Genomic DNA, 18,423 nt, shown 5'->3' on the forward strand with positions numbered 1-18,423 from the left:
GCTGGTCTCAGCTTACTCCCACCTACAAAACAGAGTCTCCGAGAACTCACCAGGGTCTGCACGATCGCGTGGTTGGTTGCGTTCATGTGTGCGTTCAGTGGGAAGGAGCATTCTCCGTCACAGTAATTGGCAGCGTAGCCCTTGGGTGCAATGATCCAGTCCTTAATTTAATGCAAAGGAAGCAAGAAAAGATTAGCATGCACTTCTCACACTATCTGTGCTTTTCAGGAATGCCATGAAAAGGTATTTTTCACATTGGGCAGGCAAGGAGACAGATGCAGGAAGGCTTAGGAATTTGTCCAAGTTCACATTCCAGTGGCAATGCTAGGAGGTGAACCTGGTTGATCTGACCCCAGAGCCCTCGCTCCTTGCACAGGCCCACAGGGCCTCAGCTGCTACCTGCCTGGTAGGCCTGGAAGCGCATAGGTTGCAATATGTGCTTGGACCCAAGGCAGCCTTTCCAGGAGCCCACGGTGCTCATGTGGAAGCAGTGCCACCTGCATATGGAAGCTGTCTTCTATCACTCACCACCTATGATTAAAGTTGCTGCTTTCCTTACAAACTAGTGAAGGTTCTCAGGTATGAGGCAAATGTGAGTTCTTCATTGTTTGGGTCTTCTCCAACCCTGTCTCAATTTAAATTTGTTTAAACGCCCAAATATATGTTCTATGGGCTTTGAAAGGATGAGGTAAGAGCATTGGGAAGTGTGGCTATTGATCACAGAGCTCAGGCACCCTAGGAACATGTCGGGGTGCTTGGTGCCCCACAGACGAAGCTTCCTCTGCCTCCCTCCAGGAGCCTCAGTGTTTGGGAGGGCTCCTGAGGACTTCCACAGAAGGAAGCAGCTCAGCCTTCAAGCTCTAGGTATTTGGTGATGGCTGCCACCATTCTAATGAGAATAAACTGCTCAGAAAGGACCTTTGTCCCCCATGTCCAGAGAACTCACCTGCCATCCCAGGTCTTGGAAGCTCACATATAGCTCATGCTTCCTGCAGGCTGTTTTTAATTCACTGCTGTTGTAATCTGTTGGAGGAGATCAAAAGACACACCCATCAACTCATTTATTCCTTCAAAACATACACAGAGAGTTTGCCACATGCCAGTGCTGTACCAGGCTCAGGATAGCCGCCCAGACAAGTGTGGTCACCCAACAGCTACGTCAGGTTCCTGACTGTTGGCTTGAATGTTTTATGGACTCTGTTTTGTCCACCCTGGGGTCAGTACTGGGCACAAGGTGACCTGAGTGGACACCTTTTTTTTTTTTTTTTTTTTTTTTTTTTGAAATGAAGTCTCACTCTTGTCACCCAGGCTGGAGTGCAGTGGTGCAATCTCGGCTCACTGCAACCTCCGCCTACCGGGTTCAACTGATTCTCATGCCTCAGCCTCCCAAGTAGCTGAGATTACAGGTGCATGCCACCACGCCCGGCTAAATTTTTTGTATTTTTAGTAGAGACAGGGTTTCACCGTGTTAGCCAGGATGGTTTTGATCTCCTGACCTTGTGATCCAACGGCCTCAGCCTCCCAAAGTGCTGGGATTATAGGTGTGAGCCACTGTGCCTGGCCTTGAAGGGACACCTTTAAGCAACAGAAGCATTGTGAGCCCTGCTGCATGCAAGGCCTATGGAGGAGTGAGCCAACTTGCCCAGGACATCCCGGAGGCGCCTGACTGGGAAGTCATCACATTCACATGATCAGATGACAGTACCAGGCAAGATTTGCTGTGGTCCAAACAGGGAGGACCATCTTGAAGCTGCATAGGGGCTTTAAAGACAGTCGCCAGGCCAGGAGAGTATCCTGAAGGAAGGGTTATGGTGGAGTGGGGCCTAACCAGGAGGCCCAGGAATGGGGGAGAGGGAGACACTGCGCAGTGGCAATGCTATCTCTAGGTGTACTCCCACCTCACTGCCAGGGTTGAGCCCTTGTGTGCTAAAGCAATAATACTAAGCCAGCGTTCCCCATGAGACTCTGCTGAAGTGCATATACCTGCCCTGCATGACACACGAGCCACTAGCCTGGCTTAACCCAATCACCAGCAAGAACACTGGGAGTCCCTTTTCGCTGAGACCCACTGGAGCGGCTCTTACGTGACATGTTTTCCGCCTGGCACCACAGCAAATAGAAGGTAAGTCAGACATGGCTTCCCTCCTCCAAGAACATAGTGAACGAAGGGGTGGTGTGAAACAGACACACAACTGCAATACAAACCAGAACATGGATACTACAGACAAGGGCCATAGGCGAATACCACTGGGAGTTCAGAGAAGGGACAGTTCGGAGTGGGACCAAGAGGAAAAGACAGGAGTTCTGCTGGAATGGATTTAAGGATGTGTCAAGCAGGGTCAGATGAGATAAAGCTGGAGAAATGAATGGCCTAGGCTGCCTCCCACAAGGCTTCAGACTTCCCACCAGAGGCACAAAGTGAAACTCTGCAGGCTTTTGAGCTGGAGAGCAACATATTTCGAGCTGTGATTCTAAAGAATTAATCAATCTGGAGCTGTGTGTGAGAGTTCTACAGAGGGTGGAGGGGTTGAAGGGAAGGAGAAGGCTTCAGAGAAAGGTTCATCATCTGTGGGATGTCAGTGGGTATAAGAGCCTAGGTCATTTCCAGGCTATCCCTTCCCTTTTCATCTACATAAGCCAAAAAGTCACCTAATTGTCAAAAGCCTGTTTCAACTGGATTTGCAAACTTCTAATTCCCAGTCTTCCTGGCTCTGAAACAGGTGGGGGCATGTAGATTTCATGATTTTTTTTTTTTTTTTAATGGAGTCTTGCTCTATCTCCCAGGCTGTAGTGCAATGGAGTGCTCTTGGCTCACTGCAATCTCCACCTCCCAGGTTCAAGCAATTATCCTGCCTCAGCCTCCCAAGTAGTTGGGACTACAGGTGTGAGCCACCATGCCCAGGTAATTTTTTGTATTTTTAATAGAGATGAGCTTCAACTTGTTGGCCAGGTTGGTCTCAAACTTTTGACCTTAAGCAATCTGCCCACCTTGACCTTTCAAAGTGCTGGGATTACAGGCGTGAGCCACCGTGCCCCACGACATTTCATGATTTTTTAAGGAAAAGAGACAAACAGTAACTCAGGCCAGTAGCCCATACTGGGAGAAGAGACGGGCCAACTTTTTTAGGTGGTTTATAATTCTAAATGTATTCATCCTCTCCACCTGCCTGTGTTACCCAATAGAACCTCCCTCACTGTAACTTCAAGGACCCCAGAGAAGCCCTGACGGGAAATTTTCACAATGCAGAACACCAAGGAGTCTCTCAGTAAAAACAATCAACCAACAAGCACTATGAGACAGAAACTTCCTACTGAAAAGAACCCCTGAACAAAAATGAAGCAGCCACATAAAGTCTCTCAAAAGGTTAGCTAGAATGCAAGGGAGGACCCAGAGGACCCCAGAGACAAATAAAAGTTGCCTAAACAACTCTAAAGGAAGAATACCAAAACCAAAAGACAAAAACTAGGGGAAAAAAATGAAGAATATCTAAAATAATGGAAGGGGAAAAAAGAAGGACTAGAAACTTTAAAGCTAGATTATGGGGGGAAACATGAAAAAAAAAAAACAGGTAGATGTAAAAAGAATCAAATAAAACTTTTTATAAAAACCATAATCATTGAAGATAATGAAATCAGATTAGATATAACTGAAGATCAGATTAAACAGGTTAAACATTAGTTGTCTAATTAACAGGTTAGTTAACAGGTCAGTTATACATTAAACAGATAAGTATCAAATTAGATATAACTCAGGACAGAATTAAAGAATTCAACAAGATATTTGAAGAAATCTCTTCAAATATAGCACAGCGTCAAGTGGCCAAAATGTATGAATCTCTGTAAAGAGACATGAAAGAGAGAATGAAAACACCATATTTTTAATAGGAATTTCTGAAGACAGAATAGGGGAGAAGTAGTATTTGAAGACATAATGACTGGGAATTTTCTAGAACTAAAGAAAGGCAAACATATTTAAATTGAAAAGGCCCGACGAATTCCAAGTAGATCAGATAAATTATCACCTAACCACATCTAGTGAAACTATAGTATATCAAACACATAAATTCTTAAAAGTAACCCAGTTAAAAAGAAAACTACCTACAAAGAAACATGAAATTGATAGCAAACTTAAAAATGCACATTAAAAAATTAATATGAAAATGATGCCATCAGCCTAGAATGCCATACCCAACTGTAGTGGACATCTACTGCTTCTGCTACCCAGCTTTCAGGAACACTTCCCATTTGGGGGAATGCCTAGATAGGTGGGAATCAGAGCCCCGTTTCCCATGACAGATAGCTCCCCTCTTTGTCCCCTAGCATCTGAAGTATGGACTTATGACTTCATCAAAGCCAATCAAATGTCTCCATCCTGTAGTAGATAACTTGAGGGAGTGAGTCAAAGGTGAAATCAAGAATGAGTAATATGGCAGCCAGTGTCTAGGGCGATACCCCCTTGGTGGGATCCAAAGCACACTGTCCCCATGACCAGATCTGAGGCTTGATTTCCTGAATTTAAGTCTCCAGCCTTTTTGTTGATTGGATAAGTTCCCTGCTACCTTCATTTTTCTCTTTCATTAGAGTGTGCTTCTACCACATGCAATCTAGAGCCTGGTGATAGTTAATTCTGTGTCAACTTGACTGGACTATGGAATGCCCAAGTAGCTGATAAACCTTTTTTTTTTTTTCTGCAACAGGGTTTTGCTCTGTCACCCAAGCTGGAGCACAGTAGCACAATCATGGCTCACTGCAGACCTCCTGGGCTCAAGCTATCCTCCCAGTCAGCCACCCAAGCAGCTGGGACTACAGGAACAGGCCACCATGACAAGCTAACTTTTAACATAGAGATGGGAACTTGCTATGTTGCCAAGGCTGGTCTCAAACTCCTGGCCTCAACCAAGCCTCCTGCCTTGACGTCCGAAAGTGCTGAGATTACAGGTATAAGCTACTGTGCCTGGCATTTGTTAAGCTGTTATCTTTGGGTGTGTCTGTGAAGGTGTTTCTGGAAGAAATAAGCATTTGAGTCAGTAGACTGAGTACAGCAGGCCTGCCCTCACCAAGGTTGTTAGGTATCATCTCTTCTGTTAGGGCCCAGAGAGAACAAAAGTAGGAAGGGCAAATTCTCTTTTATTGAGCTGGGGTATTGTCAGCCGGCCCCAGTTCACAGGGCTTTGATCTCCAACTGGGACTTACACCAGTGGCTCACCTGGTTCTTAAGCTTTTGGACCCGCACTGAATCACACCACCAGCTTGCTTGGACCCCAGCTTGCAGAGGCAGCCCACGGGACTTCTTGGCCTTGATAATTGCCTGAGTCCATTCCCATAATAAATCTCCTCCTATATAGCTCTATATATCCTGTTGGTTCTGTTTCTCTGAAAATATGACTAGTAAAAGCCCTGACTAGCTAAATTATTATTCAATAGTTAGGGAATAGAGAGTACAGGGTGGCAGTGTGCTATCTCATATAGTGTTGACAAGCTTGCCTGGATTTGTTTCTGTGGACTTTAAAAAATTTTTTGAGACAGGGTCTCATTCTGTTGCCCACACTGGAGTGCAATGGTGTGATCATGGCTCAGGCAGCCTCAACCTCATGGTTTAAGTGATGCTCCCACTTCAGCCTTCCGAGTAGCTGCATGTACATCACATGCCTGGCTAACTTTTTATTTATTTATTTTTTTTGAGATGAAGTCTCGCTCTTGTCCCCCAGGCTGGAGTGCAATGGTGTGATCTGGGCTCACCGCAACTTCCACCTCCTGGGTTCAAGCGATTCTCCTGCCTCAGCCTCCTGAGTACCTGGGATTACAGGCGCTCACCACCACACCCAGCTAATTTTTATATTTTTAGTAGAGACTGGGTTTCACCATGTTGGCCAGGCTGGTCTCAAACTCCTGACCTCAGGTGATCCACCCGCCTTGGCCTCCCAAAGTGCTGGGATTCAGGCGTGAGCCACCACACCCGGCACACCCAGCTGATTTTTTAAATAGTCTGTATAGATGGTGTTTCTCTATGTTGCCTAGGCTGGTCCTGAAATCCTGAGCTCAAGTGATCTTCCTGCTTTAGCCTTCCAAAGTGCTGGGATTACAGGTGTGAGTCATGTCACCTGGCCTTGTCTTTCTGTTAAGATATCTTCTAAGCAAAGGAAGAATCTCGGGAGTGAGACGTGAGGCCATCTGGGGTGAGAGTATTCCCTAGAGTGGGAATGACAACGTGAGAACCCCGAAACAGCAGCCTGCTTCACATATTCCAGGAACAACCAGGTGGAGCCTGCGATGTGTTTATTAGAAACCCACATCCTCTATCAGCCTCAAGGGAACACAGCAGTTAGGTGAGGCCATGTGCCTGGATTCTGCCCACGAACACTGGGGAAAAGGGATGTGTGGTGCTGTCAAGCCTGGCCCTCCTAACTACCCACCCTCTCTGCCCCACCAGCCTTCCACCCTCCACTCATTCTTCCCTCTCCTGCCAGCTGGATGCAGCAGGGGAGTTTCCTGAAGACTCCAAGGCCCTAGCACCCTGTACTCTTAAAGGTGTCCTGGGTTAGATGATAAACTACATTGCATGATCCCCCTACTTACAGTCTTAGTCTAGAACTTTCCCATCCAAACTCATTCTGCTTGTAAAGTAAGCTTCCTCCAAAATACCCTCTCTGTGCTAGAGACCATAATGTCCATGAAGATCAACTTGGCATCATTTGATCATTTAAAAATCAAAGATTTCTACAAACAACTTTCTTTTGCAGGTCAAGCAGACATGGGCATTGTGAACATAATAAATATATCTGGTCTTTGTCCCCAATTCCTGGCACCAAGCTTTGACAACTCTTGGACTTCCCTGAGTGTCTTTGTTATGCTCATGAGGCCCTAGATAGTACACAGTGGGTCCCTCACACTCTCTAGGGCCTCATTAGCTTCAAGGGGAGGGCGAGTTACCAAAAAAGCCAAGCACAGGATTAGGGGGTTGGAACTTTGGCTTAGCCTGGCCTCTGGGGGGCTGGAGATGGAGTTCATGTGGCCAATGATTCAACTGTGCAGAGCAATGAAACCCCACATAAAAACTCTAGACAGTGAGGCTCAGTGGAGCTTCCAGATTGAACATACTGATGTTTCAAGAGGACGGTGCACCCAGAAGGGCATGGAAGCTCTGACTACCCATGCCCATCCCCTTGACCTTGCCTAGGAGTCTCTTCATTTGGCTGGTCCTGAGTCATACCCCTTATAATAAAACTGTGATTGTAAGTACAGCACTATCCTGAGTTCTGTGAGTTGTTCCCGCAAATTATCAAACATGAAGGGTGGTCATGCGAACTCCCAAATTTGTAGGCAAGACAGATAGAAGCATGGCTGCCCTGTGGGTGTCCCTTGTGCCTGGTGACATCACAAGTGAAATGACAGCAGTCTCACTGGGGACTTTGCCCTTTAATCTGGGTCTATGCTAACTCCAGGTGGCTATCATCAGACTTGAATTGAGGCCAGAGGTGGTGGCTCATCCCTGTAATCCCAGCATGACTGGAGACTAAGGTGGGAAGACCGCTTGAATCCAGGAGTTGGAGACCAGCCTGGACAACACAGACCCTGTCTCTACAAAATATAAAATTAGCTGGGCATGGTGGTGTGTGCCCGTGGTCCCAGCTATCTGGGAGGCTAAGGTGGGAGGATTGCTTGAGCCCTGGAGGTTAAAGCTGCAGTGAGCCCTGACTGTGCTACCATACTCCAGCCTTCGGGGGAAAGCCAGACCCTGTCTCAAAAAAAAAAAAAGAAAAAAAAAGAATCCAAATTGTAGGACACTTAATTGCTGTTGAAGAGTTGCTGGCAGAACACAGGCAGGGACCACCTCTTCACGTCTGGTTTTCCAGTTTCCTTTTCTGCTGGATGGAACCAAGATGGCATATTCAAAGGGCTTTGTTTCTAACTTCACCAGCAGTTCTGGGTTTCTGTGAACCTGCTGTTGATTTGACTCTCTCAATGCTCAACAAAGAGAACCTTCTCTGTAAGAACAGCTATTTCTTTTAGAGCCAGACACTGGGATTTTTGTTGTTAAGTAAGGATCAGGGCCAGAGAGGGGAAAGAGAGGAATTCAACTCTCCTGTTTTTCTTCCTACAGATACTCTCAGGCCATGCTTAAATTTCCTTATAATTCCACGTGAAGAACTGGCAAAGAACGTATAAGTATTTGTGACGGTTGATGCCCCTCGGAATACTTGTGTCTGCCACTCGAGGTCAGTCCCCTGGGTTCTGCATGGAATTACACTGACACACTTTTTTTTTTTTTTTTTAACAGATTAACAGATTACAGAAAAAACTTTCCCCTCATTCCCACTGCCCTTGGTATTTGTTTCAATGAATGAGCTAAAGAGGGCCAGTGGAAATGTGTGCGGTGACAATTCAATAGGAACATGGTCACTCCAGTGGGATAAAGGGAGGTAACACAGCTTTGCCTGAATGAATTCACCAGTCAAGGGCAGGGCAGAGAAAGGAAGTAAGAGAGCTGGAGAGAGGCAGCAAACCAAAAACCAGAGAAGCAGATCCAAGACAGAGGAGCCTTCCCCACCACCCCTGCTGCCGGGACAGGAGCCCTCAGTGTGTGACCTGTGGGTGGCCTGCGCCGAATCCTGGGCATCATCAGGGAGCTTCTCTAAAGTACAGAGCTCTCAGCCCAATTCCAGACCCATGAGTGACAGCCACTGAGATGGGGCCCCCAGCTGTCCATGTGCACCTGTGTCACTAGAACTAGAACTGCTGCCCTCTAGACAAGAGGCCTACACAGAGGTGGTGCTATTGCCCCGTTAAGACACAAAGTCTGTTTTGGGACACCAAGGCTCCCCAGCAACCCCAGACACAGCTGCGGTCAAGGGCCAGTATTGGTTCTGAGGGACATTTTCAAGGGATCTGGCTTTTTCAAAGTTGAACGCACAGTGAAATCTGGTCCCCCTTAAGGGCAGGGGTACCAGCTGCCCGGAGGGGATTCTGCACCTGCCAGAAAAAGCCCCAGGTGCTCATCCAGGGCAACCTGGACAAGCATGGCCCAGGCACAGGTGGGTTTGGTCAAGAAACTGTTGAGTGATCAGGTGACACAGGTGACAAAATCCAACAATAATAAGGGCCCCCCAGGACGAATTTCTTACATAAGCAGAAGGTAACTCCTGGGCCTACTCTTACCTAGGGAGAAACATTTCCCTCACCAGGGATTTTTGAGCTTTGAATATATCAGATATTAATTGCCTTTGGCAGCATGGCTTTCTGTCCCTTTTTATAAACTGCTTCCATAGGGAAACCTTCAGGTATGATTAGTATTAAAAAAACCCCAAATCCTTCCTCTCATCTCCAAAAGAGCATTACAGATATTTGAACATGGGTTTTAAATGGGGATTTTTTTCTTTCTAGCACAAGAGTTGACTTTTAATTTGCCCTAAAGCCACTGAAGCAAAAACTGTGATAAAACATTCTGCTTTCCTTTATAACCCCTCAACACACACACATACAAAAAGCATTTGAAGGAAAAAGATATGGCTTTGGACATGAGAGTTAAATGGGTTTCATCTCACAGTGTGGGACAGGCAAGTGGGGCCCATGAGACAGGAAGCTTCTAAAACTCCCGTGGGGAATGGAGATAAACTCTAAAGATCCAAGACAGACTTGCCTGTTTCCCCCAAGGAAGACCCTTCAGCAAGAATTTCTACGATCTGCAGTGGAAACAAAGGTGGCAGAGACAGGCACCGTCCCCCTCAGAAGAACAGAGTTGGGCAGAGAGGTCCCAGCTGTGGGGGCCCAAAGCATGTCCTTTATGAAGCCTTTATGTTTCCAATACTTTGCCTTCATTTTTCCAATACTTTGCCCAATGGAGGCTTGTATCTCATTTAGGCCTTTTGCACAATGAAATCAGTGGTGGAGAAATAGGTGGAAGTGTCCCATCCATTCCCAATAGTGGAACCATGTGGAAGTACCGGACATTTTCCACTGGAAGAAATTGGGGTGTTCCAATCCAGAATTCACCCTGGAACAAAGCATCGGCTCCAGCCATGGCTCTGACATCCCTCTCCCAAGCCCCAGGTGTGTCCTTCATTATCTGTCATTCCTTCAGGTTACCTGGGGACCAGTACACCTGGGAGGGATTGGGGGCCAACTTGCAAGGAGCCATATGGAGGTGCATTTTTCTGGAATCCAGAAGGTGGGAGGGAGGACACAGTGATGGGGTCTCCTTGTCCTCAAGACACAACTGAGCTTTCACATCTGAGAGTCCTGTTCTGAGGGTGGTGGTGGAGAAGGCATAGCTCCCTTCCTGGGTGTCATCGGGGGTCAGTGCTGCAGCTCCCAGTGCACACGCCTCTGGCTGATCCCCTTTCCCCTGCTTCTTTTTTTTTTTTCTGAGGTGGAGTTTTGCTCTTGCTGCCCAGACTGAAGTGCAATGGCATGATCTAGGCTCACTGCAACGTCTGCCTCCCGGGTTCAAGCGATTCTCCTGCCTCAGCCTTCTGAGTAGCTGATGCACAGGCATGCACCACCAAGCCTGGGTAATTTTGTGTTTTTAGTAGAGATGGGGTTTCTCCATGTTGATTAGGCTGGTCTCGAACTCCCGACCTCAGGTAATGTGCCCGCCATGGCCTCCGAAAGTGCTGGGATTACAGGCATGAGCCACTGTGCCTGGCCTTCCACGCCTCTTGCATCTTCCTGCCCCTCCTCCTCCTGTGGCAGTTCCACACAGGATCTGCTGAGCTCCTACAGTCTGCTCAGTTTCGGCGGGGAGTCCTCATCTCAGCTGCTGAGCCTTGGCTCTGACAACCAGCTTCCCTGCTGACAGCCTCTGCTCCCCAACCTTCAGTCCTGGTCTGCTCTGTGATGAGAGAGGAGACAGTCCATCTACAGGAGAAGACAAATGGGGGTGCTGTCTAGGCCCATGTGACAGTGACGGGGCAGGGCATCCTACTTGTGTCAAGGCAAGCCAAAAACTGCAAAGCAGCTCTTTCATCCAGTGCAGTGAGGACAAGGCACCCTTGGCCCCACAGAAGGCGGCTAGCTGGGCCGGCACTTCCTCACAGAAGCCACATCCCCAGGCAGTGACATGTGCACTGTCCACATTGCTTGTACCCTCAATGCAGCATCCTTTGTAGCTGGCCCTCCTGAAGAGCCACGCACACAGCAAAGTGCAAAGGAGCCCACTGTTGGTTTAGCTCTGAAGATCAATCCCTATGTGCCAGGACCAGCCAGTAACAGGCAGGCTTCCTTGGCACCGGTGACCATGAGAGTCCCATGGGTATGAGCCGCAGAGAAGAAGTGAAGGGCACAGCCACCATCCTGACCCTCAGGCAGGCATCATGCAGGGAGGCTGCACTTGGGGCTGGAGGGCCACCATGCAGTGGCTGCTGTGAGCATGACAAGGCTGGGGTGCTGCAGCAGGCCTGAGGGCTCCCGAGGCAGATGCACCTGAGCCACAGCGGCCACAGCCAGCCTGGGTCCCAGGGATCCTGCCTGCTGCCTTTTGCAACCTCAGTAGAGGAAGAAAGAGAAACAAAGGGCAAGACAGGGAGAAGGGAAACAAAGGCAGAAGAGAAAGAATGTCAGGGACACCAAAGAAAGGAGGTGAGAAGGAGGGAGAGGGAAGAACGTGGGCAGGGAGCTATCTCCTCACCAGGGCTTCTGTAGAGGGGCCACTCGGCCGCCCTGGGCTGACCCCACAGGCCCTGCCACCTCAGCCCAGTGTCCCCACTCAGCAGGTCACACACAGCCAAGAAAATACCAGCACAGCAGGGGATCGGACAGAGCACCATGCTCCCTGCATATTTCCCGGCTTTCCTGAGCTCAGGCTACAGACTCTTCCGAAAGGAAACTTGTTTTTTAGAGGGAGTAATTCACTACTTTAATTTCTCTTCTCTCCTAGAATGACAAGGGTGATAGAGGATAGAGGCTGTTAAAGCGACACCTCTGTCTTCATGAGGCTGGCCGCTCTTTCCATATCTCTGGGTCTATCGGCCCCATCTTATCCAAAACAAGCCTCTTGCTCGCACTGGCCCAGCAGAATCAATACAGCCATTGAGGAGGAACACGCAGCAGGTGCCAGCTCTTCGTGTCACGGATACTACGGGAGGCCAGGGACCACACTGGCGTTTTGATTTCTGTTGTCGATGATCTAACAGTTGGTGGGGTTGGGGCGGGGGTGGACAGTTTGATTTTTCAGAGTCTAGGTTTTGTTTATAACTTGGATGGTCAGCATTGAGAAGCAAGAGCGAGCCCTATTTTTTGGTTGTTTCAGGAGATTTCAGGATCTCATAAGGCTCCATTTAATCTGGGTGGGACTATGGTCTCTCCTCAGCTTTTGTCTTGATTCTAAAAGAATACAGACCTGTCCTAAAAATAGACAAAGGCGTCCTTCAAAGACCTAGCTCTAAGACCCTCTGTGCTCTACACACCTTCTACACTCTCTGCTACTTCCTAGACTGGCTCTCCTGGCCCCAGTGCCCTCCCAGGCTTGGCAATGATTGGAGAATGACAGGCATCTCATGACACCCGCAGAAGCCTCTTCTTATTGCCTTTTAGAATTGTTGCCATTTGCACATTTGCAAGGGGTGAGCCTCAGGAAGAGGTAGAAGGGAACTTTCCAGTCTGTTCCACTCTTCGATAGCCACTATCCTCAAATGACAGTTGAACATGACAGAAGTGGAGCCGTTGATTCCAACTTCTTTCTTTTGGTGATTCTAACTTTTATATCACTCTATGCCATGCCTGTCCTCCATGTCTATGGAGAATTAAGGTTTGATTTCATACAGGAAACCCTGAACCAAACTCTACTTAACGAAGACATTTGGAAGCCAAGCTGCAGGTCCTAAAAATTTAAGATCACGATGACAAAATTCCCAACTTTTCTGGAGAACTATAAACTGTTAATTCACAGTCCTGAGCCGTGCCTATTCTACCCAAGCTCTGAAAGTCCAAGGTGGACCGGCCCAGTCAGCTCTGGCATCCCCAACTCGTGGAAGCCAACGACGAAATAGTGAGGACATTGTAATAATGAGACCCCCAGTCTGGGATGGATTTCTTTGAAATCTACAGCAAAAGATTGCACAGTTATATTAAACTACTCCAACAGTTGTTTTGCAAGAGATGAATCCTGGTTACTGTATGATGAAAGCCTACTGAATGGTCCCAACTGGGAAGCTTAAAGGACAGGAGATATAAACTATTAATAAGGTCAACAGCATCCCTAAATGTACTGGAGCCACATTTTCCCCCAAGGTCCTTAAAGATACATGTTTGGGTGGGTGGGAAAAGGAGGGAAGAAGAAGTTACTTTAAGAAATGTTGGCTGGGCATGGTGGCTCACCATACTTGTAATCCCAGCACTTTGGGAGGCTGAGGCAGATGGATTATTTGAGGTCAGGAGTTAGAGACCAGCCTGACCAAAATGATGCAACTCCATCTCTACTAAAAATACAAAATTAGCTGGGAGTAGTAGTGGATGCCTGTAATCTCAGCTACTTGGGAGGCTGAGGCAAGAGAATTGCTTGAACCCGGGAGGTGGAAGTTGCAGTGAGCCGAGATGGCACTATGGCATTCCAGCCTGGGCAACGAGAGTGAAGCTCATTTCAAAAAAAAAAAAAAGAAAGAAAAAGAAATGCTAACAGGTGCACTGGTGCAATGGCGGACTCATTCCAAAGGACAGACAGGGTCTCAAGAGGCTGCTGGGTCATAGATGGTTGGCAGAGCTGGGTAGTGACAACACAAACATCAAGACTGAAAGAAACTACTCTAATTTCACATGAATCATTAAAGTGCAGATAATGTTTCCAAGCAAACTGCCATCTATCAAAACAAAGACCAATTCTGCATCACAGCCGCAGAGCAGACTTCAGACTCACCAGCTGACTTGAAATTGCATTAGCTATACCCTCTCAAAAGAGGTCTTGGAAAGATCCTGGAAAATTAGCCAAATAAGAATTCAGAATCACCCAATGGAACTTCAAGGCCATTTGTTCATGGACCTTATCATGGATTGGCCAAGTGGTATCACAGGCCCCCAGAAGATAAAATAGTGAACCCCATGTGAGAGTTACCGAACTGGAGCTGCAGAACCTAAGGACATGTGTTGCCAGAGCAGCAGACTGGTAAGAAATGGAGGCTGAGAAAGAATTGGCAGATTGGTTAAAATCCCCAGTGGGGCAAGGACGGCTAGGACCAGGACTAGTCAAACATGTGTAAAAACAATAATGATACCGTGCAGAGGCTAGCCAGGCCCCCGGAGGAGTGCAGCACAGCCAACATCCAGCCTTCATTCAGAGCAGCCAGCTGCAGAGAGGCCAGGGCAAGTGAAAGCCGTCCAGGGAGATGTCAATCCAAACCACTATCCAGTACACATGTTTGGAAAGTCCAGCTTGAAAGCCAAGTACAAATGTTCGAGTAGATTTCGGTGGGCGGTGGGGCTCTTGGCCTCTCCCTTGCTGTGCACTAGTCTTGCCGTCTCAGGCACAGACAGCTCAATTCCAAAAATAGCCTCTTATTTCCTTGCCATGTTTCACCCTGATGACAGGCAATTTGATGAATGAATGCTAACTTCTTCACCCAGATGTAGGATGCTTCCTGGTGGGCTGCTTCTGGTGGTGGTTTTGGTGGAGAACTATCAATTCCCTGGGAGCACGCCATGGAAGAAGGGGGCAGGAGACACAAAGCAATCTTTTTCTTCCACCTTCCAAAAGATTTACAAGCAGAAAGTCTGCCTGCGGTCACGCCAGAGCACACCACTTTTCTGTTACTATAACATCTACCTGGTTCACGAAGGCCCAGCAACATCTGGCCTCACGGAGAGCCTGAGGGAGAAGAAAACCAGACAGCCCGTTTCTGCAGGTAGCAGGCCATCTCTCTGGAAATCTCTTCTGGGAGAGGAGACTCTTCCTTAGCATGTCCGCTCCCATTAACGGAAGAATAAATAAGGACGAAAGACCCAAAAATATAAAGGAACACTTAAGTCGGCCAGACATGAGCAATTTCCCAGATTGCTTAGAGAACCTTTGAAGAGAATGAGAAGGAGGGAGCATCCTTTGTAGTCATTCTTTCTTGGGGGCCTTTAAATACATGAGGCCAGAGCGATTTCATATGAACCCTTTTGCCTTTGTACTGTTGAAAGGGACAAAGCAAATTTGGAAGTACTGGCTTGGGAGGTGGGTAGTGGGGGAGACCAGGGAAAAACAGAGACACTTGACCTTGTTACCAATTACATCAACATTAATATCCACATTTAATTTAAACTCATCAAATTGAAAAATGTTGAAATGGACTTGGAAAATAATAATTGGTTGATATTGCTAAAACCAAAATCAGTCACGACATGTTTTCTCAATTTAAAAACATCAGTGTGTGCATTGGGTGGGGGAATGCTGAATAAAATCAAATGAAATTTTAATTTTAAAAAGCAATCAACATTTCAAGAGATGCCTCCATGTCTGAGGTCCCAGTACCAAGCTGACCACAGTTCATTAATAAATTGAAGCCTACCATTGGCAGACTTCATCATCATAGCCGGAAGGGAAACACTGAGATTATTAACTCTATTCAGCAGGCCGCCTCTGAAGTGAATAAAGGAAAGCAGACATTTCTTCTTTTTTTTCAAAAACCCCAACCCTGACTGTTTCTAGTGGGGAATACAGGAACACCCATGCTGTGAGCAATGCTTCCAAGAAACACCAGGATGACAAGAAGCAAAATGTCACATCACACTGGGTGGTGGACCCTCAAGTTCCATATCCAAGTTACCGGTGAAAGAGACAGCTTAGTTAAGTTGGAATCCAAAATGGAGACACTGCTTCCCAAAGAAGAAATAGGTAATTTGGGGAATTGCATTAACTCTGTTTGGCCACCAAAAATGACATTTCTCTACAATTACCTGGAAGAATTAATGCATCTTCCAGAATTACTTTACTTCTTTTCCAGGGATTCCAACATATGCCCTGAGAACCTACTTCCTACAATGGTGTATAAATAATCTTCGAGTGATATTATGAGCCAGATTTTGATGCTTTTCATTTAATCCCAGGAAATCTGCAAGGCATTCATCATCCCCATCTTACAGATGAGTAATTGGAAGCTGAAATGGGTTAAATGTGTCCAAAATCACAGGGTAGCAATGAGAAAAACAAGTTCTCTGACTGCAAATCCCACTGCCAGTCTTCACCGTTATGCTTGATTCTCACGCTATTTAAACAGCCCAAGGACCCCAGAACTTGCAAGCACTGGCATTACAGTCAGAAGTGTCTGGGTTTCCATTCGATCCTAACTGCTACGGGACCGGCTGTCGGAAGGGACTGTCCACTCCCCTTTCCCTTCCTCTGGGCTTCCACAGGTGGACTTCCATGCCACTTCCTAAAAAGGCAATGGGGAGAACTTTTTATTTTTTTTTGAGATGGAGTCTCACTCTGTCACCCAGGCCGGAGCACAGTGGCCCAATCTCAGCTCACTGCAACCTCTGCCTCCTGGGTTCAAGTGACTCTCCCGCCTCAGCCTCTGGAGGAGCTGGGATTACAGGCAGATGCCACCATGCCCACTAATTTTTTGTATTTTTAGTAGAGATGGGGTTTCACCCTGTTAGCCAGGCTGGTCTTGAACTCACAACCTCAAGTGATCTGCCCGCCTCAGCCTCCCAAAGTGTGAGGATTACAGGCATGAGCCGCCACACCCACCGGGGAGAACATTTCTGAAGGACTACTCAGCTGACACTCAGGCATAGAAGGGCTAGCTCCTCTCTCCCTCCCTCTGAATGTGTCTGTTCTGAGCAGAATGGGACTCCCTTCATTCCTTAGCTCCAGGGTGGGTACACAGTTAAGGTCTGGCCAATCAGAGCACTCCCCACCCAGCAGTGTACTTCAGGGTCGGGACGCAACCCCAGCCAAGCCAACTGGAGTCGCGCCCTGGATTTCTGCTGAGGAAGGGTTCTGCCTGATGTTGACGTTGCCAAGGGTAACAAAATCCTGGAGCCACTGGTTGCCTTCCCAGCCATCATATTAGAGATAGTTTTACCAAGAATTCCACCAACAAAGAAAAACAGAAAAACAAAAAAAGAGAGAGATTCCTGATACCATCTGAGCCCATGGATCCAGCCATTCCTAAAGATAGAACCCCTGAACCTCTCCGTTAAGTGAGCCAATGAAATCCATCCGAGAGGGTGTTTGACTTTTCTTCCCTTCCAGCCAAGAGCACTGACAAATACAAGTTCATATTACACAAGTGACCAAGTTTGCTTATACATCATAACTCCCCAGCATAACGCAACTAGGAAAAAAGAATCTAGGTGCTCCCTGGGTTTTGACGGAAATTCAAAAAAGAGTTGGAGAAATCTAACCAAACAGAAAGACGCTTGTGTGGATAAACAGGCAGTCACGATGCCTGCAGCCTGAGTCTTCAGGTAACAAGTGTTCCGCGCTGAGGGCCCTCGGAACCCACACAGACGTTCTGTGACTGTGCAAGGTACCATTATGCATATGACCCCTCCATGCCTTTGGATTTGCTGTGCAGAAGCTGCTCAACATCTGAGACTATGGACACAACTTTTGCTCTCACTGAGACCAAAAAGGCGTCCTGGAAACACAGGCTCCCCGCAAACCCACCTGAAGCACTGGAGACCCGTGCCACATCCTGCGACTGGGTAGAACGATTACGACTTTGCTGTCGGCGCCGGCCGGAGGCTGACCTGGTGGTGCGCACGTGGACTTCACTCACTTTGAAGAAAGCCACCATGAAGGGCTGCTTGTCATAAGGGCCGTCTCTGCCCACCAGGCCGGCGGCCCGGGGGTGGATGTGGACTCCTTTAATGCAAATCAAAGCATGCATCTCTTTATTCTGCGGAAACTTATTCCCGTAGCTACAACAGTTAAGGGATACTTCCTAGTTTCCCAAGTGCTCATAATTAAGAACGAGTGTAAAGAAGAACATCATGCATCCCCAAACCTTGGCTGGCACCCTTGGGATGGCACATTTTGGCAGAATCAAAGCACTCCTTTCCAAGTTCCAGAATCACGTGAAGGAGTGGCGTGAACTCCTGGGGGCTCCTGTTTCTGCTAGACTATGAATCTGCAGTTACTCTGTCCTCCCTGGGGGACAGATCGGCAGTAGGGACCTCAAGCTGCTGGCTCTGATGCTGCAGGAGGAGAGGGTACTGCAAACCTGCTTACCCGTCAGGATTTAAACAGATGCGCCTGCCTCTCTGTCACTCACGGCATCCCCACAACCTGCCTCTGACTGGGAAAGCCGTCCTCCCACCACCACACTCCTGAAAATATTACCACCCTCCTGTCTGTCTCCAAGTGGCCCAAGTCTGTTTTCAATGCCTCTCTAGGAGGCCTCTGGGAAAGGTTTTGGTTCTCAGTGTAAGTCATGGGGGAGCAGTAAATGAGGCCATCCTGAAGCTGAGGACTTGACTGTAGCCCACGGTTCTATCACAACTGCTGTA

General features: G+C 47.7%; 1 protein-coding gene across 1 annotated transcript in view; it reads right to left on the bottom strand.

Annotated features, from left to right (window-relative positions):
• Positions 1-18,423, bottom strand: part of BMP6 (bone morphogenetic protein 6) — a 162,693-nt gene that overhangs the window by 1,564 nt on the left and 142,706 nt on the right. The window contains exons 4-6 of the mRNA XM_032250010.1: positions 17,582-17,779; positions 947-1,023; positions 51-161 (exon numbers count right to left, since the gene is read on the bottom strand). Coding sequence (XP_032105901.1) covers positions 51-161; positions 947-1,023; positions 17,582-17,779 — 386 coding nt within the window. The remainder of the gene's footprint in view (positions 1-50; positions 162-946; positions 1,024-17,581; positions 17,780-18,423) is intronic.

The sequence above is a fragment of the Sapajus apella genome, unplaced genomic scaffold (assembly GCF_009761245.1).
Source record: "Sapajus apella isolate SASKATOON/1434 unplaced genomic scaffold, GSC_monkey_1.0 scaffold70, whole genome shotgun sequence".
In the NCBI taxonomy this organism is placed as follows: Eukaryota; Metazoa; Chordata; class Mammalia; order Primates; family Cebidae; genus Sapajus; species Sapajus apella.